This window comes from Beta vulgaris, chromosome 1, assembly GCF_026745355.1.
Source record: "Beta vulgaris subsp. vulgaris cultivar EL10 chromosome 1, EL10.2, whole genome shotgun sequence".
Lineage (NCBI taxonomy): Eukaryota > Viridiplantae > Streptophyta > Magnoliopsida > Caryophyllales > Amaranthaceae > Beta > Beta vulgaris.
The window spans coordinates 8328103-8354026 of NC_079202.1; the positions used below are offsets into that span (position 1 = coordinate 8328103).

Below are 25924 nucleotides of genomic sequence, written 5' to 3' on the forward strand. Positions count from 1 at the left end.
TTCTTTGTTCTTCCATATGATTATAGCTCTTATATTGTAGTTTCATTATTGCTTATTTTCATTAAATTAATTATCTCTTAATTATGTTTAGCCTTAGATAGTTATAAATTTCATGTTTTTATACTTAGAATCCATTATCATTTAGTAGTCTCCTATCTAGAGTTAGGGTGAAAGTATGGATTAGGGTTTACATATATTGTTAATGTGATTGTGAGGATGTAAAGACGATTATGCATTTATCTTGGTGTTTTGAATCCTTAGGCTAGATATTGATCACATATATGCTTTGGTATTTTGGTTCCAAATGTTCTTAATCGAATTTTGAACTCTTTTATTATTTCCATGAATCAACTTAATTTCATTGATCGAGATAGAGGAGGGATCAAAGAAATGCGAAAAAAAACTAATATAATGATTGTGAGATCATATAAAAATAGGAATATAAAAACCAATTTGGGACAAATAACAAAGGAAAATTTTGAATGTTCTAATATGGAGAAAATACTTCACAACACTATTTCGATGAATTCATTTCTCACACATCCAAGTATACCATCATGATATACCTAGAACTATTTTTTGTTTATTTGCTCATATAACACTCTTTTAGAACATTTTGCTCATTTGAAGCAATAAGCAAAAAAAAACCTTTGATTTACCATGTTCACGATACACACAAGTGTATAGTAAATTTTATAGTTCTTTTTGCCTTTCTTGTGTGTTAAAGGAATACCCTTATATCTTGAGATGAAAGATATTCCAAATTTAGAGGTAAACCATTATATCTTTCAATATTGAAACCTTTTACTTATATGCCCAAAATAAATATTCGTTATTCATGCATATTAAAAAAATTCTCATAATTTGTGGCTCGAAACCGTGATGAGAACAATGATCTCGGAGACTAATATAATTTGCAACAATATAATCAACGAAATGCAATCACACTAACAAACACCTCTCTAAAAAGATCGACCTCCCGCGTAAAGTGAAGCATATCCAACATTTTAAAAAAGGTTACACTTGAATTCATCCTAAACAAAGGACAATCGTTCTCCTGTTTTATGAAACTTGTCTCCAAAATATATCTAAATTACAACTTGGCAGAAAAAAAAAAGTAACAGAGAAACTATACAATCAAAACGCTCAATAGTTGTGTCAAGTAGATCGAGTTAACTATCCCAAAAATAGTTAGCATTTCAACCTAAAATTGCTTAACTCGCCGCTTCATACAACTGGCAAAAATTTTAAAGGTTACACCGTTACAACAACGAAAATCAAGCAAAAAATTTCTCCAAACCCATTGACATAATTTATCCTCCATAAGATGAAAACTGGGCATGACTATTTTTGATGATATCAGATTTATAGACATCACAGAAAAGTCGAAATTTGTGATTTCAACATACACGTTGAATCGAACCCTCCATATTTGTTATGCTCAAATTATTAGCCAACTCCTTATCCTTCAGCGAACTTGATGTATTATCTTGGTTCTCCTCTAACGACACTCTCTGGACAGCAGTAGTCAAACCATCAAATGATCCAACAGGAGATTGTGCACCCGATTCTGCTGATGATGGTTGAGGTGCTATCCATTTCATCCAATCATCACATTTCCTTACTTTATCACCCTACATGATTAAAATAAACAATACTATTTGGTTACATATGCTGAACATTCATTGAGCAATTATTTAAGAGCAGATAAAATCATGTTTGCGCCAACTTATTCAGGCCAACCAACGACGGTTTCTTAGCAAACAAGAGAGCGGTAATGGAGTGAAGCCCATGCAAGTGAAATTACTTAAGTGTCCTCCCTCATATTGCCATTTGGTCTTGTTTTTATCTAAATATTTCCTCCATTCCCTATTAATTGCAACATATAAGATTGACACACTTTTTTTACAGAGACCATGTGAAGAGGATAGAGATAGAGAGTTCTAAAATGACAGAGAGAGATAGAGAGAACTCTTTACCAAATTAAGTAATATTGCAATCAATGAGAAACTTCTAGATAAGGAACGTGTTGCAATTAATAATGAACGGAGGAAGTATACTTAAGGCAATAGGGTATTTGTGTCAGTGTCATGACATTACCTCCTGCAAGAGTTCTAACTCTCAACAAGATGCAAATTGATGTTCACATTAAAAAAAAAGTTGAAAAACATGTATGGAGAAAACTCTTATCAAATAACAGAAGGAATTCAAAAAATCATATCGACTATCATTATCTATAATCCTTTTATAGAAAAACCAAAATAGCAAAAAGGAACTAACCTGTACTTCCACAATATTAGATTCTTTTATACAGTCCAATATAAAAGGAATGCTATCTGTGAGTTGTCGAACCTGTCAGAGATATAATACACAACAATCAGTAAAACAGTAGCATCAAACATATACTTGTAATACTGAATGTCTTTACGACACCAGCATATTTAAACAAGACTTGTTACAATGCTTAGATCAACTGTTACTATTTCCTCCTTGTGTATGAAAAGGGGGAATAGGAAAGCTTGATTTTTTTAGTTTCTTTTTTTTTTTATTTACAAAGGCTTAAAGAATTCAGGACACATTAGTAAAGGAAATTAAAGTAGTCGCAGCTCTGGTAGCCTGTAGGTGTGCTGGGTTTACTTTCCCTGGGAACCTTATAAAATGTTGCACCACCGAGACAACTTGAGGTTGATTTAAAACAGCTTGAGGTTCAACATTTGGGATGCATAATGAAGATGCCTCTCAAACACAGAAGATTGTAAGACTCCCAAAAGCAATACACCCCTCTTCAAACCAAAACAACCTTTACCAAAAACAAAGCAATTGAAGGCTCAATGAAGGGTTTGAGTGACATTGTTGATGTGCTTTTTGATATTTGTAAACCTGTGATGCATTCTTTTAATATAAAAGACATTATAAAGGAAAACATATCAAAAACAAATATTAAAAAACTAACGGAAAAAAAGTTGGCATCACATTCATAAAATTGTTCAGTTTTAAGCAATGTTTTTATTGGCTATAACAATTTCACAGACAATTCATTTAATAAATGGATAAGGAGAGATCTCAATGTTAAATAGAAGAGGGAAAAAAAGACCATACATACTACCTCTGTCCCTTTTTAATCTATACACGTTCTTTTTCGGATTTCCATTTCGACTGTTACAACTTTACCGATACAAGGTAAAATGTCCAGTCCATATTCCCCACTTTTGTCCCCCATGTGATCCCGCACCAAATAAATTAACCCAATTAAAATCCCCCACCTACCCCATTTTTCTCTCTCCACTATTTTTTATTTCCTTTTTGTACTTCTTACTCCCCACTTTTGAGAATTCTCTCCTCTCTCCTACTTTTTCACTTTTCCCTTGGTTATACTCCCAAAGTGAATCATGTAGATTAAATAGGAACGGAGCTAGTATGTAAGAATATTCAAACTTCAAGTGCGGAAGTCGTCAATCACGATCAAGATAAGCATAAAAGATGGTGAAATTCAACATTATGATTCCCCCTTGATGAAAATAAGAGAAACCTATGCTTAAAAGTTGTAATAAACGTGTTTAGGCATTTAAATATAATATATTCAAAAATAGCAATAACAGCACCCCCAACTCCAAACTTATATTTTGTAATATAGGTGTTATGCTCATTCAGAAACAAGAATTTTTTTAACAATGTCATAGCCCTAATCCTAAAAGGCTGCAGACTTGGAGACGGTTGCATGAGTGAGTCTGTATCTACGTCTACGATGTCATATGCCTTCATTCTTAACTATCAAGTGCTAAATGCTCTCACAACCTGATTTCTACCCATTATCAATGCCGTCTGTCCTTGTCATTTTTGGCCACCCTGACTCCTATCTCCATAAACCTAACAGTCCATTACCCTTACGGGTACAACATCTATTCAATATATCCCTGCTCAAACAAACATAATCAGTTTTCTTGTCTTTTACTTATGCTTAAATCGCAAAAAGATGGTCAAAATAGTGTAGAAGTCCAAATGATGCAACTAATAGAATAAAAAGACAAAAGGTGTACAACACTACTTCAACCTTTCACAATAACAAAAAACCTGCACCAACCATTCTAAATCAGCTATAATTTTCTAGTATAGCACACAGCAAAACCACCTCAGTTTTATCATTCTAATAAGATATAGTGATAGACCGTAAACTTTCATGTATAAGCTCATCAATAAATCACGCTGCAAAATTTGAGACTAAGACACTATTTTATTTCCTTTTTATACTAGTAGTTAGAAAAACTTATGTAGGTCTACAACAGGTGGATGCATCTTTTGTAGGTGCTCATAGAGTTGGGTATGGAAGCCATGATGCACAACCTAAACAAATGTGTTCCTAGGTAAACAGCATATATAGCTAAAATCCGAAGTTTAAGCATAGACGTCCTCAATATCCTGTTTATAATAGTTTAGTCTCTTAAGCCATATCTTACTATAACAGTTTGAGCTTATATTTGAAGTAAACAGCTAATTGCCACTCAGACACGAGCCTAGAATAATTTTGAAATGTACAGAAAATAAGCAGTTCTCAAAGATTGTCAACTGTCAAGCAGCCAATCAGCAAAAAATTGGTATCAGAAAGCCTGCGACTGAAGTTTTAGCATGGGACACGATCATGAATGAAACTTGCCTTGGCATATTATGACACATGAGAGTGTAAAACTAAGGTGGCATCCAAAATATTTGACCAAAAACCATCTAACTAACAAGGGATATAGACGAATTCTTGTCTCAATGTTTCCTCAGCAGCACCACTTTACGTGAAAAGAAATCCTCACCAAGGCAATTCTTGCAAGGTTTGGAGATGGGGAAAGTTTCAGTAAAACAGGTAAGGGACAATTCTTAGAAACAAGAAACAGGGAGCTGTTTTAAAAAATAATACTAATAGATATAAAAACCATTTTTGAATTAAAATTATATTATATATTTTTTGTCAAAATGTGATGCTTAGTTGTCAGATTTGAGAAATCAAACCTTATTTTTATGGTTTGCAAAAATCTAACTTATCAGCCTGGCACACAAACATATATATAACTCAGTCTCTTTTAACTCCATTTCTCAATACATGCAACACTAGAAATTTTACACTATTCAAATACTAACTGTGACTGCATCTCGATGATAAAATGAGAAGACAAATGCTTTTGTGTAATACTTCTACCGTTCTTTTTCTGTTGCATCATTGAGTTTTAACGTTTGACAATGCACAACTATAACTATTAATATCTTTAATTACTTTTTAATAAAAATTATAAAAATTTAATAATTTGAAAATTCATATCGAGACAAATCTAACAAGACCCCACATGACTATACTTTTCATTACGCAAAATCACAACAAATAATGAAAGGATCGTAGGTGAATAGTGTAAAAACTCAATTGTTGCAATAGAAAAAGAATGGGGGAAGCATGTATCAGTCTTAATATACTCCCTCCGTCCTAGAATACTCTTGACACTTATGAAGGCACGTAGTTTAGATGATAAGTTATTGTTTGGTTATCAATTGTTATTTTATTGAAAAGTAGATGTGATATGAGTTAGTAGTTAGTAAAAGTAGTATTATTTTATTTTAAGGAGAGAGAATGTGGGTCATGGGCCATGGTTAGAGTTGGTAGGTAATAAGAATGGTATCATTTAATTTGGAGGAGTCAGAGTGTAGGCCAATAGTTAAAAGATAGAATAATTAAAATAATAGTGAGTCATATCCCAAAATAGAAGTGTAAAGAGTATTGTGGGACACATAAAAAAGGACAGTGTAAAGAGTAGTAAAGAGTATTCTAAGACGGAGGGAGTATATTTTTAGAATGTCAAAATTATATAAGTTTTCGTAATCAATAATTAGATATATATAAATGCTCAAAGTAGTGCATTGAGACATGTGAACATCAAATGTTGCATTTGAAATGAAGAAAGTAATATAAGAGAATAATAAAAACCCAATCCGCCTTTAAATGAAAAAGCCAAGGGCAGCGCAATTTTTTGCCAAGAAATGACGAAGTAAACTTCAGCACTAAACTTCCATGGCTACAAGATAAAGCGACACCGAGTCTAAGGGGGAGGTTGCGTTAAGGCGAGTCTACTCAAAATTCAAACAACTTTTGTTCAAACTTGTGTTCCTTCTACACTATGTTGCTGCTCGAACTCTTCCTTTCACCTCAGGTACCCGTATCAAATCTTTGACATTTGAACATAAGTGGGACACTTGAACACTTCATTTTCCATGGAAAGTGAAAAGCTTCCACAAAATAGCTTACTCGGACACTTGGACATGACACGTGTCGCACATGGGTACTTGAGTCTGGGCAACAAAGTTCTTTCAGTCTAGCAAATCTAGCCTTAGATTTGCGCGTGAGAACTATAAACACTAGCAACGCTTCGAACACCACGCAAAAGTCGGCTAAATGCTTCTAAATGACGATATTGCATTTTAGAAAGGTTTCATCAGTGCTTCCCCTATTATGACACTTCAAAATACTATTATTTCGACTCTATTCGTGCTTACGAGCTTGCAACCATATACGAGGGAAAATTGTTAATCTTCATAATTTCACATAATTAGCAATCCGAACAACTCCAAGAGTTTCAGAGAAAAGTGCACCCAAGTCAAGCTTTTGGAGAAAAAGCAAACAAAAACCCAAGCACGAAAGAGTCCCCGAGCGAGGAATGAAAGACCGCTCTTGCACGAGTAAAGGATATGGATCCAACAACCAACGCTTCTTTTCTTCTTGCTCCTACTAATAGAAAACTTAGGCTTCTGTCCCCTTCGTACCATTGTTCTCAACGCCACAAGATACTTATGAGGTAAGCTCAAGGGCATATAATTCAGCCCCCCCAACCCATGAGAACTAGTCGGTTTAAATTTATTATATGAGGTAAGCTCAAGGGCATAAAATTCACCCCCCCCCCCTCACGAGAACTAGTAGGTTGTTCCAAAACGCAATACAGTAGCATTTTGGTAGGCACGACAAGTATTCCAATTCATAGAGTAACTCGGTAACATAAATGGATGAATTTGGGCAAGAGATAAAGGAAATGAGAGAGTAAGAGTGGAGACCAAGAAAGCAAGATTATTACTCTATGATCTTTGAGAATCTACAAAAGGAAAGATGGGGAGCTAAGAGGGACGGAGACGTGATTAAGGATTAAGAGTGTATATTCTTTTATTTCTTTTACATTTTTTTGAACTAGAAGCTATAAAAATATAATACTAATCGAATTGCTAGATTTCGTAAACACTGCCGACGTATAGAAAAGATAGCTTTTAAGACGTCATTTGTCATTATTTTTTGTTTCAGAAGTGTAAACAACAAAATTACTAATTTCTAATCACAGATATGAGTTATATTCTTAAAGTGTAAGACGAACAAGAATGGAACCAAATACACATATCGACTTAAATGAAATTCCATTAACGAACCCAATCTATGAAAGAGTTCCAAGTTGTATTGTCACTAGGTTAGCTAGACATGTAAGGTACAATCTGACAAGGTCATCCACATAATTCAAAGGCTCCAATCTATTCTATGCTCCTCTGCTGCATATCTACATTTTTTATATCATTAACGCCTTTTATCCAAAGGAAGATGATATACCATGGTGTATGATGTTTGCGGATGATATTGTGTTGATTGATGAGACAAAGGAAGGTGTTGAGAGTAAGTTGGAATTGTGGAGGCATACATTAGAAGCCCGTGGTTTTAGATTGAGCAGAAGTAAGACGGAGTATATGGAGTGCAAGTTCAGTGGGGTTACAAGAAGCGAGGTGAGGGCGGTCACTTTGGATAGCAAAGTGGTTTAAGGATCGAACGTCTTCCGTTACCTAGGATCCATTCTCCAAAAGGATGGAGAACTGGATGGAGACGTGGCGCATAGAATTAACGCGGGTTGGTTAAAGTGGAAAAGTGCCACTGGATTCCTTTGTGATTCCGGCATTCCCCAAAGATTGAAGGGAAAGTTCTACCACACTGCAATTAGGCCTGCTTTGTTATATGGCACCGAATGTTGGGCGGTGAAACAATGCCACGTTCATAAGATGAACGTGGCGGAGATGCGTATGTTGCGGTGGATGTGTGGCCACACACGGAAGGACCGATTAAGAAATGAAGTGATCCGGGAAAAATTGGAGTTGCATCCATTGAAGAAAAGATGAGGGAGAATCGGTTAAGATGGTTTGGTCATGTGAAAAGGAGATCAGGAGATGCACCGGTGAGAAGAATTGAAGAGTGGAGGAGTAATCAAATTGTAAAAGGTAGGGGAAGACCTAAGATGACTTGGCTGAGGGTGATTGAAAGTGATATGAGGTTACTTGGGATTGAGGAGAGCATGACGTTGGATAGAAGTGGGTGGAGGGGTAGTAGCTATGTGGAGGAAGGGGTCTGATTACTGCATTTATTTGCTTTTCTCAATTGTGTTGGTATTAAAACCTTTGCTGAAAACCTTTTTTAAACACTTTTTGGTGTAAACCTTGTTTTTTTAAAAAAAAAAAAAAAACTTTTATCACTCTTGACGATGCCATCTCCTCTGGTCACGATTCCAGTTGACGATTCATGTTAGCCGACCCCAATCACCTTGGGAATAAGGCTTAGTTGTTGTTGTTGTTGTTGTAACGCCTTTTATCCAAGTGTTTTGGCCACCCCGACTAAGTCAACGTCTCTATAATCCAAACTTTCCACTACTTTTACAAGTGCATCATCTAGCCAACGTCTCATATGCCCAAAACTCTAAAAATGAAAATATTTTCCTTAAAATCAACAACTCCAAGCTTGTAAGGTGTTACCTACCCTTCATTTCGGCGCACACATGTATGCTACCTTCATCGTCCTCATACGATAATTTTTAAGTGCCACTCTGATCCAAAGTATAACATCGGTCTAATATACGCACTCTAGACTCTTTGGTGTAACCTTACCGGTATGGTATGATCACACAAAATCTTATATTCTCCTCTACATTTATGTCATGACTGTATCTTCGTTCCTTAAAAAAAAGACCGAAGAAACTTAAAACAATGACTCAAGGACAACATTTTATCATCTACCGCTACTTCCTCCTCATTTGACTCTGTGTGATTACTGAAATTGCACATCACGTACTTAATTTTTCACTAATACTCTAATACAAAAACCATCAAGATTCTATTGTTTAATTCACCGCTCGAATGGAGCATAAACCTCATATTTAGTCTCGTTCACCATTACAAATCATTCACAAACATATGAAAAAATTCCTCATCATGGATGCGTAATGTTAACTCATCGATTACTTCTTAGGAAAGGATTTATTACAGAACCTACTCCTATCATAGTTTGTTACAAAAGATCTTTTGTTATTCTTTCACAAGTTATAACATAAAAGCATATCTTAAATTCATTTCCTATACTATCTACCTCAACCTTTATTTTATAAATTTATGCACCGAGTTCACTTGTTGCTCCTCACTAGAAATGTTTTGTCTAGACACATTTTGCCTCTTTTAAACAATCCATCAAAGAATTTCCTCCATCTATGCTTCATATCACTATCCTGAACTAAAATCTTTTGGGTTTATCTTTGACAAACTTCACATCATGGAGATCATTGTTCAATAAGTCTTCTCTAAGCTATCTTATAGACTTCTTATCACCATCACTAAGTCTATTTTGTCGTATGCTTCGAGGTATGCCTTTGACTTTACCCGCGGGAGATACTTTTAGCTTCACCTTAGTAACCTAGTATTTTGTAATATTTTCCTCAATCCTAAATTCTTCGAACCGTTGATTTTACATCCTCATTCCATCGGGTTCTATCCGAGTGCACTAATCTTTTCTTTTCATTTCAGAGAGGTTCTCTTCTGCTCCTATGGAGAATTGGAGATACATTATTTTATCTTTACCCAAGTTAATTGATGCTACTCCTCTTAGGTCCAATTGGTCTTATATTAAAAGTCCACCATTATACCCTTCGCTCACTTTGACATTTATTTCCTTCTTAAACTTGCCTTTATGCAAACAGTTAAAACTAGATGTTTACTTTTAGTATACACTGTCGTAGGATAATTTACTATTAAGACAACATCTATCTACGATCTTTGTAAGAAGGAAGTCAATTCTTGTTGCTTTCTCTCCACCTTGAAAACTCACGGGATATGCATGTCACTGCTTAAATAATGTGTTAGTGAGAATCAAGTCACCTGACTACACAAAATCAAGAGTGCAACTTGTCCCTTCAATTCTTCTTTCATACCCAAAACCTCCCTAAATACATTCAAAACCAATATGACTAGCCAGTACATGTCTGTTTAGATCTCCACCGATTTATAGCTTATTTAAGTGAGGAATAACCGTAACCACTCCATTTAATACTCCCAACCTCAGCCTTTAAGAGCTTCCTAACCCCGTGATCTCTATCACATTTAATCTTTACTTTCCCCATCCTATACACCAATATACCGATTCGATCACTTTGGATTGGTCAACTACATCAATTACTAGCCTATGACCCGTGACAAAACCAACTCATCCACAATACCACAACTTATACCCAAAGGAAGAAGTCAAACTCTACGTCCTACTTACTTGGTCTCTTAAAAAACCGTACTGTCCACATTTCTTTTATTCATTACTTTAACCACCTCTACTAACAATACGTAAGAGACCTCATATTCCAAGATCCTATACGCAACTTAGTCGCAATGTTCTTCACTAGTCTCATTTGCCTAGAACCTAAAAGCCCTTGCCTATCTGACACTACTAACTACACTGATGTGCAAAGGTGTAACGCAGAAGGCAATAAACTAAGTTTTACACAAGTTGTCACCTATCATAATCCTTCTCCTTTGTCCGAGCTACTTTGATTCCACATAACTATATATTTCAAAAAGAATCCAAATTATATGACTAATATTTGCGCCAAAAGCATCAACAATCCAAACACTTCCCACGGAGTGAGCCTTTAGCTAGTTGCTACAGCACCTAGAATGACCAATTAACTCAAAAAACCACTAGGGTTAACCTACAAAAAAAACTGCTTATTCTTCTCCTTCCTCCAGCAAACCCTCCTCCCCACCCCATGCTATGAATCAACATAGTTTAAGCATCATTAATGGCAAAAAAAATAAGGAAGAACAAGAGTATTTGATTGATAAACAATATAAACAACAACAGTAAATGATACTCAAGCTTCTGATAGGCTTGATCTTTCCCCATTGAACTCTTAAAAGCTCACCCAATTTCTATCTCATCATGTTTTCTCTCTCCCTAATTTGGGATATTTATAGTATTTCTTCCCTCCCAAACTCTCCAACTTATTCCTCAAGCTAAGCTCTAACTGAATACTAATGCAATGCCAATTGTACCCCTCCTTTAGGTCGGTTCATTGCACCCCGTAACAAATATGCGGCATATATAATAAAGTGAGAAAAGTGGACTCCAAAGTTTTCCAAATTTTTGTGAAGAGGGAAGCTACTAAGCTAGTGTATTTTTCAATTAAAATCGAAATAACTAATAGAGAATGGATCTCTAACCAATCAAAGATGGAACGTAAGATTTGAAAAGCAATAGCATTCGACAAGAATTTCATATAGCAAATTCTTAGAAGTGAAAAGTATTACCTATTAATATTAAGAATAATTGACTTAAAAACTGATATTTGTGTTTTATCATGAGAATGCTTGTGCTAGCATCGACACCACATCACGTAAAAGGTGTTGGATCGTATAAATTCATATTCGGTCCCAAGTCAACGAGGTAGCAAACCCTACATCCATCAATACAATAGAAAGTGGATATACTAGACTAGTTAGCACCCGTTAACCCTACCCCTCACTAATCCCATTAATCAAACACACACACTCAACCCAACCAAATATATTGCCTACAAACTTAATTAAACAAATCATAAGTAACCACGTTAATCAGGTCCAATAAAACAAAATAAAACCACCAAAAAGCTAATCTTAAATAATAATAGCCTAAGAAGCATATGCATTGTCATGTCGAGTTCGTACACAAATGGGTCATGCCAAGTAAACCCCTTACGCGAGTGAAAACCCTAACCTAAACCCACTAATTTTCTAATCGTAATGGGCATTGCCACCTATAATTGACACTATTACTAAATAGAACTTTTGAGGAACTATTTCATACATGAAGAAAATTTGAAACCACATAGTACTCCATAAGCAACATCAGCCAAACGGAAACCCATTTAGTCATAAAACTTATAATATGACAGTTGTCGCTATAAATACAATCAAAAAATAATGGCATTGCTATAGCAAATGCTACATGCAAATAGCAAAAAAAATGAATATTCTATACAAAATGTTGAATTCACGAGGTGTCTAAACATGAGGTTGACCAAGTTTTCATCAGCCTAAGATGTCAACTTACAAGGACAATTACTAGAAATAAAATAGGACTCCCCCATGGATGCTAAAACCACCATAAAGCTAATAATATAAAAATGGTGGTAAACAAACTAACAAAACCTAAATGTTGATATGGGGTAAAAATAATTACAAAAAATCAAAATGATGGGTATCCTTGCACTCAAAACTTACAAATCAAAATACAATTTCAGCCCTCTGATCCACAAGCATCAAAGCCAACCTCCAGTTTCCAAGGTTGAGGACAAAGGACAATCCATCCTAATTCCTATGATTCTATCTTTTCGATTTTCCTCTCTTATTAGGAGGTCCAGCATTACATCACTGAACCACTTCAGATCCTTTGGAAAGTACTATGATACCCATAGTCCAAGGTCAAACGCAGCATTTAGGGTCTTATGTTAATTCAAGTAGTCCATCAAGGAAGCATGTAGAAACAAAGACACATTATGCTTTTAATCAAACTGTGATAAAATTGATATGCAGCAGACTAATATTACATACTAAAAAACAATCATCGATTGATGGTTAACATAGTCGTAGAGAGAAGTTCCCATTCACGTTTTAGACAAATGCTTCCTCCGTTTTTTAATAAGTGACACAAAGAGAAAGTGGGGGAATACCCAAGAGCCTAGAGAGAGAAAGTTGGACCACTTGTGTAGCCAATCAAATTTGAGTATGGGGTAAAGTAAGTAGGTGAAACAATAAATGTTTGCGAAAAATCATTAAATTGGAACAAGGATGAGATCCACCATTACAATTTACAACTACTATAAATTACTCAAGCTTAATGACAAAAGAAACAGAAGACGTTAAACCCAATACAACTTACTCGGGGAAAGTCGGCGATTAAAGTAATAGGAACCCAACCCTGTTCATCCATCTTTGACCTCAAAAACGCATCCTTCACCAGATTAGCTTCACTGCAGAGAATGAAAATAAAAATGAAAAAAGCAAAGCCAATAAATGAAATAAATATTGCAAAAGGACAAGAAACAGCAGTGCAGGAAGCTGCAATTATTTGCTGCCAATGATACCTGAAGTAGTACTCGATTTGATTAATTATCGATGCACGTGAGGGGGCAACAAGATAAGGTGGAGGTGGTGGACCGGTGATATAGGGCATTCCCCCAAAGGATTCCGGCGGAAAGGAAGGAATAAGATAGACTACAGAAGGATCTTGTGAAGTGAAAACAAGGAGAAAAAAATCATAACTTTAACTGAAAAACATAATCATCCATATGTAATCCACAAAATAGAAGCAAGAATGTGCTCTGTATCAGAAACTAAGGCTCACCAGGATAAAGAAAGGCATTCCCGTAAGGCCTCACAAGAGGTGGAGTAAACGGGGGAGCCCCTTGTACTGGAGGACCCATAAATCCCCTTCCATGAGGTCTGTGAGGATACCCATGTGCACCTCTTCCATTAAAATTTGAAGAGCTGCTACGATCATGATTTCCGTGATCCTGATCACGCCGACCTCCATGGTAATTGCTCCTCCCATCTCCACGGCCATGCTGCCCAAAATTTCCTCGCCGATTTGAACTTCGTTGATTGGGGTGCTCATTTGATGGCATGGGGTGAGATGCAAACACTCCAGGCGGTCTTGTCTCTCTAAAAGATGAGTCAGGCCTCGCTGCAGGCACCACTTTACTGAAACTACTCTGCGGCATTTCAGGGACAGGAAATGCTGGCAGTGGTGGAGGAGGTGGAGGGCCTCGAGTAAAACCACCTTGTCTGTTCCCACCACCACCACCGCGCTTCATTGATCTCTGCCTAGTGGGTGCTGTGCTATTCATGCTAGAAATTTGATTTGTGTTACCTTGCTTAGGCTGCTGTGAATGTGAAGTGATGGGTCCCTATACTCAAAACACAACCCAAAAATCAACCACTTTACAGGCAACAAAAATTCAATGACTAGCTCTGCATGCACCATCCTAATATAATCAAAGCACAAACAATTGTATGCTTTACTACTATTACAATCATGAAATTGTTCAAGGTTCATAATGATCAGCAAAACATACTATCCCCAAAAAACAATGGGTACACTACCTACAGAGATTAAAAAAAAAAAAATCAATCTGACAAACAACATATTTGGTTCAATTTTTAGTAGATAAAAGGAAGAGAAAAGAAAGGGAAAAAAAACTTTAACTTCCCATGTTCGATTTAAATTTACTCTTTCCTCCCAATTCCCTCACTTTTGGGAGGAAAGGAAATTTTATTAAAGAATCTTCACTTAAAAAAAAAAAAATTGAACCAAACATTGAAAAATAACAAATTTCCGCGCACTTCCTTTCTTTTTCTTCCAAATCCTTTCTACTAAACAAGCGAAAAGAAAATGATAATGCTAACAACTTCAGCAAAAGAAAATAGAACATTTACTAACACTACTTCAAGGTCCACAAATGATCAATAATACAAATACTGGTATGTAACATCTTTTCAACAGTCAACGATTATTTGAAAAATCACTACCACACCAACCATTTAAATTATTTTCCTTCTCCCTTCTCAGTTCCATATATCATAAACACTAACCAAAATATTAAAAAAAGAAAAAAAGATTGCATATTATAGTAAATTAGTAATAACCCAATCACCCAAATCGAAGCAGTTTATGAACTCATTCCTCTAATCAGTATGCCATCTACAGTTGATCAAGAAAAGCAAACAAGCACACAAATGAACAGAAACACATATATCATCTTTAATCACTAATTCAATATACATTTATCAAAACAAACACATAAATGCAGATGTCATAATAATGATAACAATAATAGCTCTAGAGTAAAAAAAATAAGGGAGAATGAGAATACCTGAGAATCAGGGACAGAAACTTCAGGGGTTGATTTGGGAGAATCGGAGGACGACAATTTTAAAGGAAAGCGAGTCGATTCCGATAGTGCAGGCCAAGCAGTAGCGCCGATAACAACAGGCTGATCACCCGAAGGCGGAGGAGGAGTAGAAGAAGAAGAAATGGCATTATTCCAAGCAGGTTTTTTACCTACATTGCTCTCAGTCGCCGGAATATTCTCCGACGAAAGTATTTCGTGATTTTCCGGCGAATCTCCGGGACCTTTGACTATTTGAGCCCACGCCGAGGGAAGAACACGTGGTGAGTGACTATTGATTGATGATTCCGCTGTTGTTTCTGCTGCCGGCGTTGTCGCCGCCATACCGAATTTAGGGCTGGCAGTAAAACTTTGTTTTTTTGTGTTTTTTTTTTGTAGTGGTTTTGGGAGGAAAGGAACAAAAAGGGATTGAGTTGATTGGGATTAAATGAATGGAGTACGAGGATGGTAGAGGAAGAAGGGTAAAGAGAAGGAAAAGAGGGATTTTGAGTAATTTTAGGGTTTAGAAATTCAGAGAGAGGTATTGATGATGACGATAGTGGAGAAGGAGGCGTCCATGCCTTGCCTTCAGCATCTGTCTCTCTCTCCTCTACACAGTCTTCAGCGCAATCAAAACAAGTAGCATTTGGGTAGTGTTTTTAATACGCTAATATAATCACGTGAGATTTGGTTAGATTCGTCTGTACTTACTATGATTTTTACAAAAACTAAAAATATCAATCAAAATTTTTCATTGACATGCGTGAGAAGTGAGAGAGTATAATATGTAATAAAACGGATGAAATATAAAATTGTTATCGACCATCTTATCATATCGTATAACTAATATACTACCGAAAAAGGCTTATAGTGGTAAAGGTTTGGTCTCATAACTTCAAAGTCATGGGATCAAATTTCACTAGAGACTCTTTGAGGTGAGATTTTCCTTACCATTTCCCTTCCCTCCAATGAGTCTGACCTGCAAACCTACCTGGTTATACATGTGCAAGGTGCTAGTTTCGTAACCAGTATGATCTTTTATATTACCAACTTAAAAAAAAAATAGCTAATATACTACCAAGGATACTTGGATCAAATGGTTTCGCTTCCTACATCCCACATTGACCAAGCTTCAAATCTTGGTGGAGCTTGGGGTGGGTGCTTGTTGGACCTCCGTTTGAGTGTCATGTACGAGAGCAACCTAAAAGGAAAAATTCTTCTTATATATATATATATACATATATATATATATATATATATATATATATATATATATATATATATAATATATATATATATACCCGATCATAAGAGTTTTTAGAGGGACAAATGGCTCATAGCCCAAGACTAAAAGGGGCCCAATCCTCGAAAAAAAATTCACTGGCAATTTTTTTGGAAAGGGGCATGGTTGAAATGGAAGAAAGAGAAAGTGAGAAACGTTAACCACTTCTTCTTCAGTTATTCTCTCTCTCTCTCCAATATCCAAATTTAATCTTCTTTTAATTCCCATAATTTTCTCTAACACCACTAAAATCATGGAAAATTTCCATGATTCCCAATATATAGTTGCTAACCTTCTCTTAAATATCAACGGAAATTTTTCCCTGCATTTTAAATAGGGGAAAATTGCATTTGTATAATGCATTACCTATAAGTTTTAGTCTCAACCAATTGAAGTTATTACAAAATTTTGAAATTAAGAATGTATTTTGGAAATTTTGGCGGTCTCTATCGACGGAAGATTGTGATTTGCGACTGTCGAGTGGGTGTTTTCAAGTCCGGATTCTTTGCCTCGCGCCCTCACCGAAAATTCTACCTTTTCCTTCCCCAAAATTCAATTTCCAAGTTTTTCTATTCAATCTTATTCAATTATAGCAACCAAAAGAAAAGAAAAAGAAGGAAAATATACATTACTATATGATTTATCATGTCATCCAAGCATAATCTATCAATATTCTCTCTCTTGCGAAACCTGGGGCTTTATTTTTTTTCATGATCTTCACCATGAGTGGTGGCGTCAACTTATGTTTGGAGGTGCCTTGTGGTTTCTCTTTATGAATTGCCAAGAAGATATTTATTCCTCCTCACTTCTGTGTTCTTACTCCTTACTCATGATTGTTTACTTCTTCAACTAATAAATAATAATATAAGTGTATAATGGAGTATGACATATGCTTTTAAGCTATACATTATAGTGTTGGATAATATGTTTTGCTACCTAATAGGTTAGCATAATGCTTTGTAATTATGTTTTTTATGATGCTTTGGAGGATGCTTTGGAGTTAGATGGTGAAAAGATAGAGCTTGCAAGTTTCCTATTTTATCCAGATTGGCAGCTGATATTTTAGCCATCTCCATTACTATTGTAACATTTGTCGGTAGTCGAGTGATTGACCCTTATAGGTCTTCCAGTCTTCCTTGAGTACTGAAACCGTACAAATGTTAATTTGCACTGTATTGGTGTAGATCACTTCATGGGGTGAAGAGTAAAATAAGGTAAGGGTTTCACACTTTCACTAACTTGGTATAATTTGCTATGGCGTATTAATTTTCATTTATAGTATATCTTAGCTAACTTTATTACATATTTTTCAGGACAACATAGAACAACCTAATGAATCATTATTTCTATGGAATAAGTAATCATATGATATTTTGTTTTTTAAACAATTTCAATCACTTTTTTTACAAGATGACTAATCTTTATAATTAACCTATGATTTTATAATACAATGAAAGTAGTGTGGAGCGAGCATTGAAGGCTTTGGAGCATATGCCACAAATGACATTGTTGTGGAACTTTTCTATTATTGTGAAACTTTTGTATTATTGTGAAACTTTTGTATCGCTATGAAACTTTTTCTATTGTTTTATTGGAATCATTTATGAATATAGAATAATTGAACTCACGTTATACATAATTTTCGCAAATAAATTTCCCAAACGAGCTCGAGCCCATAATCGAGTTCAAGCCGAGCCTCAAAACTAGCTCGAACTGACCCTCAAAACGTGCTCGAGCCTAGCCGAGATCGAGCTCGAGCGGAGCTCAACTCCCTCAAGCTCGCCGAGCTCATCACGAGCCGAGCCGAGCCCATGAGAAACTAAACGAGCTCGAGTCGAGCCCATTGCTATTCAAGCTCGGGTCATGCGATATGCACCCTAGTTGAGGGTAATAAGTGTGAGCTATTATAAAATACACTATAACTAATATTGTAGTTATAGTAGTTACCTTTCTACTCCCAAATATTAATAGTGAAGTTTTTGAAAATCGTGGTTGTGATTTTTTCCTATTTTAAAAGGGTTGTCATTTTTGCCAATTTATACTATATATTTCTTCCCTATATTTTGTTCATTTGTTGCTTATTTTCCAGCAAGTGGTATCAGAGCTGAGGTTAGATATTTGGTGAGAGGGAAAAAACCATTTGTAGGGAAGAATTTGTGAAGGTACAATGGCTATTATTCACCAAAATTTGAGATCTCATTGTTTGATGTGAAAATAAATTTTATGGTGTGAAAAAGTATTGTAGAAGATCAAAAACAGAATCTGGATGTGGCTTTAGATAAGGAGAAACCATCAAACTTGGATGACGTTGGATGGGCATCCAAGAAGGAGAAAGTTGTTACTACAATTCGGTTGCTTATTGCTACGGAGATCAAGTATAATTTCTTAACGAAGAGAAATCTGAAGGCCTTATTGGAGAAGCTACAAAGTATTTATGCTTCTAAGTTCTTAACCAAACGATTCTATCTACGGTGGGAGTTGTACCAGTTAAAGATGGAACATGGTACAAATTTGCAAGACCACATTAACAGTTTTAACCAGTTAGTATGTCAGTTGTAGAATGCAGATGAGAAAATATCCGATCAGGAGCAAGCTCTATTGTTATTGGTATCACTATCGAAGTCTTATAGGCCCATTGTGTAGACATTGCTAGTGGGAGGGGAGAAAATCACACTGGATAAAGCAATAACAATTATGACAGAAAACGAGAGGATGATGTCTCAAATAGATGGTGGTGTCTCGGAGATCATGCACTAGCTACGGAGGGTTCTGAGAGAGGGAGGAATAAGTCCAGAAGAGATAACCAACGAATCAGATCAAAATCTCGGTCGGGAGTGCTTCCAAAATATAGTATGTGGCGATTATGATAATGAGTTGTTGACTCAAAACGTTCGGGAAAACGTGAGTAAAGAGAAGTGGGTGTTAGACTCGGCCTCCTCGATTCATGTGTGTCGAGACCCAACAATGTTTGATACATTGTAAAAAGAGGGTGTTTTTGGGCATATCAATATGGGAAGAGACCTCAAAGTCGAAGGCATAGATAGCGTGCGGTTGAGGTTCCATGATGGTGTAGTTACAACCTTCCAAAATGTGAGGTTTGAACCTAAGTCACGTGCCAACTTGATCTCGTTGGGTGAGATGACAAAATATGGGTATAGGCGTTGGTAATGGAAGGTGGTGTAAAGTATGTCAATGCAATCACTAGGTGTTACAAGGACGGAAGGCGGACAACAACATTTGCTATGTTGATTATCACACAATTCGAGATCAGAAAATTGAGATCACTACGAAGGCCATGAAAACAGTCCGATTTTGTGATAATGTGGAGGTATTTGGAGATTTAGGTCAAGGGAGGAATTTATTGGGATTACATCCTTAAATCCCCATATAAGAATGTCTTTGTTTTTTGTTAAATAAAAAAAAAAAGAAAAATCATTGAAGATGGCAGTAATGAGGAAGTTTCCTCATACTGACTTTAGAAGAGAAAGTTACCAAAGTCATAAATCTAAGATATGTTCAGCATATGATCTTTTAGAGCTTTGTTAACTTTATTGATAACCATCATTTACTGTGAGAGTTGAATTTGATGGCAATGTTTGTGCATAAATATAAGCATTGCCGTTAGAGCTTGTGATACACAAGCAGAAGAAGTCACTTGTAGAAAAAACCTCTTTTGCTACTTTACAAATGCTTGGGTTGTTTTAACAACCCGAGCATTTGACAAGTTTTTGGAAAATTAAAAAGAAAAATTCACAAATGCTCGGGTTTTTAAAAACAACCCGAGCATTTGACTAATTTAATACTTTTTTTGGAAAAGGAATTTAATAATAGTTGGAAGTTGAAACGCAAACTCTACATTTCCACTGTAATGTCCGTTCTTTCTCTCTTTCCCTCAACTCTAGATATGCTTCTCTTTCTCTCTCTTCCCCTCTTCACTCACTCTCGATCTGCTTCTTCGAATGTGTCCAGGTAATTTCTTCCGATTTTTATTGTTGTATATTTCAGTTTTATTGTTGTATTTTAGGTTTTTATTGGTTTTCTGGATTTAGAGATTATTTTAGGGTTTTATTTGATTCTTTAAGGTTTTGTTTGATTCATTGATCCTCCACTCCTCCCAGTAGCTCTTTCAAAATTTACCCATGGCGGTGGTGCGATCATTTTCTTAGGCCACCGCATTTGATCTCTTTTATAACTCTATATCTTGCGTCATCGACCATTGTTGCCGCCCTCGAGTAGCCGTTGCTCCTCCTCGAACGCCGGCGACGTTCTCATCATATTTCCAGGTTTTTGCCCTAATCTTGCTGTAAATATTGTAACCATGAGAAATATTAGAATATTTAGTGTTTGTATAACTGATACATGTCTTGCATTTGCACTAATTTCACGTCCTTCTACTTTTAAATTATAAATTTTGATTTCCTGTAGTTTTGAATTTTGTCAGATTACTTGCAAATTGCAACATTTCTAGAATTCTACTTGATTTGCAATTGATTATACGAGGTTATTCGAGTGATGGAAGGAACTGAGAATTATTTTGATTTCCTGTAGTTTTGAATTTTGTTAGATTACTTGCAAATTGCAACATTTCTAGAATTCTACTTGATTTGCAATTGATTATACGAGGGTATTCGAGTGATGGAAGGAACTGAGAATTCATAAGAAGCTGTCTCAACTATAAGTGCATGATAATCCATTTTCGATTCGCAATATTTAGCTAATTTGGATTTACTATATTCTTCAGAAAGAAATACAGGTTTACCATTTAACCCGTTCCCTTTCTCACATACTTTAAAGAAATTTGAGGTTTTAAGCACTAGGGAATCACTCAATTTCCCAGGCCAACCCGTGACTATATCTCGAAGTCTCATATCGGGATCCACGATTGCATGCAACAGCATGATGTGGTTCTTCTCGTGATCAAACCATACTTTGTTAGCAGGATCCGCCAAAGGCAAACACATTGTGATATGGGTAGTATCAATCGCTCCACAACAGTTCGGGAATCCTCGGATTTTCTCAAACTTTGTCTTTATTTTTGTCTTTTCTTCATCAGAGGAAGGCCACCGAAGGTGGTGAAGTCCTCTCTTCTCCATAGACTCCACAAAACGCCAGGTAACCTGTGAGACTATTGAGTGATGCAAACCCAATGATTCTCCAACTGATATAAGGGACTCTCCAGAGCTAAGTCTTCTGAGACCAACTGCTACTTGGTCATCTAAAGACAAAGGCTTGCCATTTGAGAAGGAAAAGTGGCCTAGTTTAACTGACATATCTTCCTTTACAAGTGAGCATATATAGTTGAATGTTTTCCTTGAATTCTTAAAGACCAACTCAAACTTATCCAATCCTTTTGAAGGAGAAAGAAGACCTGTAGACGAGTACCGATATAATCAGCACATGAATAGTATATGGTTAAGGCCTCAAGAATCATCTTTCATCTGTGCATGAGGGCCACCATGACTAATTTCAGACAACTCGATGAACCACGCATTGTTAATAACCACAAGAAGTCCTTGCACCAGTAAAATGTCATCTAACCACCCGATATCACCCTGCATTGTTTAGTACTGTCGACTTTGTGGTGTCAGAAAGGTTTTTCGTATAGGGAGATTTTGTTTTGTTTTCTAACAGAATAAAGTTTCTTGTAATTCATCTTTGTGGATGATCTATAAATATTTCCGTCACCAGTTTATCGACATAACAATATATGCATTCTGCACAAGTTCCTCACTCTAACTTTGTTTGTCATCATGCCTTGATTACTTTCTTTGTTTCTTATACAGAGTAATCACAACAATAATTATAGACTTGCAGCTTGCAGTTCTTAGCTACGAGGACAGCAAAAGCTCATAAATTCTGCACTATCATATAAGATTGCAGTGACATTTTTTATCAAGTCGATATTACAATGTCTCATATACAGAACCCGAAAATTACTAACCACGCATTGTTCATTTACAGTTTATCTAAATAATACAAAGGGGTAAAAAGGATGAACAACTACAATCATTTACAGTTTGACATGGCCCCACCAACTGCAATGATTGCGGCGGCTCCTACCATTGGAGGTCTAACTATTATCCTTTTCTCTGAACATAGATTTGTGTTTATAACTACTGCTTCTTTTTTGCTTGCTTTAGTGTGGAAAGTTCGTATCAAATTACATGCTTTCATTACTACTTCATTGATTATGTTTATAACTACTGCTTTTTTGTTTACTTTAGTGTGGAAAGTTCATTGGTGATATAGGCTTATCTTATCTTCCTCATGATTGAAGGGCATTAGCACATATCTTGGAGCGGCACCAATTGTCAGGTGCCTTGAGTTACATGAGCCAAATGTCATCATTACAAGTCGTGTGGCAGATGCTGCTCTATTCTTAGGCCCAATGGTGAGAATTTTCTCTGTCATGTCTCTTGAATGCTGCTGCTGCGATATACGGGAAAACTAAATGTTCATTTATTTATTTTTGAGAAGGTCCCAGAAAACTTGGGGTTGTTTCAAAACTAATTTCTAGTTAGGATCATTATGAGAAGATATATGAAACTTGGGATTATTTATGTCAATCTTTCCTAAAATTTGTCAGATGTTGGTTGAGCTGAAAGGTCTTTTTCTTCTCATTTCAAATGTATATTATTTTCTAACTGGTGATATCATCTTTGGGCTTATGCTAACTTAACAAGTTTATGAACTGGGCTGGAACTGGGATGATCTGGAGCAGCTAGCACAAGGAACTTTAGCAGGCCATCTTTTAGAGTGTGGTGGTCAGCTGACTGGAGGTTTTTTTATGCATCCAGGTTATATTTGTTATTGACAATTCTAATACTACTCTTTGCGGCTAAGCTTCTACTGATTTTGTATATATCAGGCTTTCAGCATGCTATCTTCGTCTAACCTTATAACTTGTATTTTTCTTGTGCAGGAGACAAACACAGAGATATATCTTTTCAATGTCTTCTAAATTTACCACTTCCATATGCTGAAATCAGTTATCAGGGAGAGATATGTGTGGCGAAGGTTGATGGTAGTGGCGGTGTTTTGAACTTCGGTACTTGTGCGCAGCAGCTTCTCTATGAGATTACAGATCCAAGTGCTTATATTACTCCTGATATGCTATGCTGGCTATTCTGATATTGTGTCTATGACTAGGAATAGTTGACTGCATAACCTTTTTTTCCTAAAATGCAGGTGTTGGACTTGCGTGATGTGACTTTCAAACCCCTGTATAACACCAAGATTATCTGCACTGGAGCAAAACCTTCAACTATATCGACTCCTGAGAAACTTCTGCAGCTAGTGCAAAAGGTAGGGAAGCTCCTCATCTAGCACCAAGAGTGTCAGAGCATCTTTGGCACTACTTAGCTTTTAAGCGAGATATACTGGTTCAATGTCTCTCTTACGTACTTCCTTTCTCGAGTCAGTTGAAACTCTTTTTGAGAGGCATTGCATTCTGGGATTGTGCATTTTGGCTAATTTTTTTTCTCTATCCATTTCTTCTCTGCTTGGTTCAGGAATCTGGATGGAAAGGGTGGGGAGAAAAATCATATGGAGGCTATGAATGTGTAAAACGCGCGAGGGCAGCTGAATACCTGGTAAACAGGTTGTTACTTGTCTGCTGTGCCTGCAGTATCATCTACTTCTCTGAGATATGACTGAATTATTGCTGTAAGTTTATGAATTTGACAATTATTAGGCTTGTGGCTTTCATATGTTTTCAGGTTAGATGTTGGATGGAAGAATCATATCCAGGTATAAATAGCCGCATAATTTCTTATATCATTGGACTTGATAGCCTGAAAGCAGTCAGCAGTGATAGTATCACGTCAATAGCGGCTGGCTGCCGAGACATAAGGCTACGCGTGGATGGGCTATTTGAGGCCGAGGAACATGCAATCAAATTTGTTTAGAAGCAGTAGTTATAAACATAATCTGTGAACATTAGTTTTCTCATCAGGAAGTTCTGTTGTTTAGTTGTATTTGATTTTGCTACAGTTGATACATTTCTTGGCTGCTCATGTATTCAGTTGTGATTTTTTGGCTCCTGTTATAAGATGGAATTTCTGTTTCGTTTTCTCGTGTATTACAGACCTGTTACTCATGCTGCTGGCCAGCAGGGGTAGCAGGTCTGAATTTTTTTTTTATAAGAAAAGCTCAAATGCTCCGGTTGTTAAGGAAAAACCGGAGCATTTGTTATAACAAATGCTCCGGTTTTTCCTTAAAAACCGGAGCATTTAAAAATAAATGCTCCGGTTGTAAACCGGAGCATTTGTAAAATGCTCAAATGCTCGTATGACTTTTGCTACGCGTTAAATACGGAGCATTTGGGGCCTAAACAACCGGAGCATTTGAGGTTTTTTCTACTAGTGAGTGAAAGTGGTGTAAGTGCAATTTAGAGAAGGTTAGAGTGCACAAATACACAATAGTGTGAGGGGAGTTTTGGTAGGGAGAACAACACAATATTAGTAGTGAGAGTGTTTTCAGAATTAATGTCTGTTAAGTATCATTGTTGAGGGTAATAAGTGTGATCTATTCTAAAATACGCTATAGTTAATATTGTAGTTATAGTAGTTACCTTTGTACCTTCAATATTAATAGTGAAGTTTTATCCTTGGAGATCGGGATCGTGGTTTTTGATAAGTGCATTTCAAACGCACTTTATGGACTCCTTTTAGCTCATTTTGATCCTTTTTATCCCCTTTCTTCCCTCTTTCTTCTCCCTTTCCCCTTCTATTTCATTCACTTGATCATGCTTGATCAGAGTGACATTTTGTTAGATTTTCAGTCATTTTTGACCGAATTTCTAGTACATTTGCTTTCACCTTGTTTTGTTATGCTCTTAAAATAGGTGAAACTACTAAGATGGCTACGATTTATAGAGTTGGCAAAGGTAGAAATGAAAACAAAGCACACATTGAGAAATGGTGTGCTTGCAGCATTCCCCATGTCCGCTCGCAAAAAGGAGCACCTTGCACAATAGAATCTTGAACAGAGAACTTCAAATGGACATAACTTTCAAACGACATATTGGATGAAGATAATTCCAGTTGGAGGGGAAAACTTGTTTTCATAGCTTTCTAACGACTGGTCATAACTTGATTTGGATCTAAAACAAAAGAGTTATGCATGTTTTAAGTTGAACTGTCCGACCAGAGTAGAAAGTTGGTGTGCCCGCACCAGTAATGAGGTGCGCCTGCACCATCTGGAAGTTTTGAAGCCCAAATGTCAGAAGGTATGGTGCGCTCACACCAACCATGTGGTGCGTCCGTACCCCTCACAACGGTGCGCCCGCAACATTCGTGGACTGATTCAGTTTTGAGGCAGGAGGATTGGTACGCCCGCACCTTCTCTTGGTGCGCCCACACCTTTTGTATCTGCAAAAGAAATCCAATTTCGAGGCATCTAAATGAACGAGTTT

General features: G+C 36.3%; 3 protein-coding genes across 3 annotated transcripts; 1 reads left to right on the top strand and 2 right to left on the bottom strand.

The window, feature by feature from the left end:
• Positions 1-984: 984 nt before the first annotated feature.
• LOC104884021 (la-related protein 1B) lies at positions 985-15869 on the bottom strand. The gene is made up of 6 exons (XM_010668611.4): positions 15213-15869; positions 13685-14246; positions 13425-13566; positions 13220-13310; positions 2281-2352; positions 985-1634 (listed from the first exon to the last, which is right to left on the bottom strand). The coding sequence occupies exons 1-6, from the start codon at positions 15570-15572 to the stop codon at positions 1401-1403; spliced, it is 1461 nt and encodes a 486-aa protein (XP_010666913.2). The 5' UTR covers positions 15573-15869; the 3' UTR covers positions 985-1400.
• A 5235-nt stretch (positions 15870-21104) lies between these two features.
• Positions 21105-22025, bottom strand: LOC125494191 (protein ALP1-like). Its single transcript, XM_048637798.2, has one exon. It carries the CDS (start codon positions 21777-21779, stop codon positions 21105-21107), a length of 675 nt encoding a protein of 224 aa, XP_048493755.2. The 5' UTR covers positions 21780-22025.
• Positions 22026-22531: 506 nt separating this feature from the next.
• LOC125494189 (uncharacterized) lies at positions 22532-23655 on the top strand. The gene is made up of 5 exons (XM_057390976.1): positions 22532-22657; positions 22787-22900; positions 23096-23114; positions 23193-23306; positions 23432-23655. The coding sequence occupies exons 1-5, from the start codon at positions 22532-22534 to the stop codon at positions 23638-23640; spliced, it is 582 nt and encodes a 193-aa protein (XP_057246959.1). The 3' UTR covers positions 23641-23655.
• Positions 23656-25924: the final 2269 nt, after the last annotated feature.

What these genes read in the sequence shown, in the direction of transcription:
- LOC104884021 (XM_010668611.4), bottom strand. Translation starts at nt 15,572, where the DNA reads ATGGCGGCGACAACGCCGGCAGCAGAAACAACAGCGGAATCATCAATC. An exon ending in GAATGCCTTTCTTTATCCTG is followed by an intron (nt 13,567 to 13,684) that starts GTGAGCCTTAGT and finishes TCACTTCACAAG; the next exon opens with ATCCTTCTGTAGTCTATCTT. An exon ending in TAATCGCCGACTTTCCCCGA is followed by an intron (nt 2,353 to 13,219) that starts GTAAGTTGTATT and finishes TATCTCTGACAG; the next exon opens with GTTCGACAACTCACAGATAG.
- LOC125494191 (XM_048637798.2), bottom strand. Translation starts at nt 21,779, where the DNA reads ATGTCAGTTAAACTAGGCCACTTTTCCTTCTCAAATGGCAAGCCTTTG.
- LOC125494189 (XM_057390976.1), top strand. Translation starts at nt 22,532, where the DNA reads ATGGCCCCACCAACTGCAATGATTGCGGCGGCTCCTACCATTGGAGGT. An exon ending in TGCTTGCTTTAGTGTGGAAA is followed by an intron (nt 22,658 to 22,786) that starts GTTCGTATCAAA and finishes TCATGATTGAAG; the next exon opens with GGCATTAGCACATATCTTGG. An exon ending in AGGTTTTTTTATGCATCCAG is followed by an intron (nt 23,307 to 23,431) that starts GTTATATTTGTT and finishes TTTCTTGTGCAG; the next exon opens with GAGACAAACACAGAGATATA.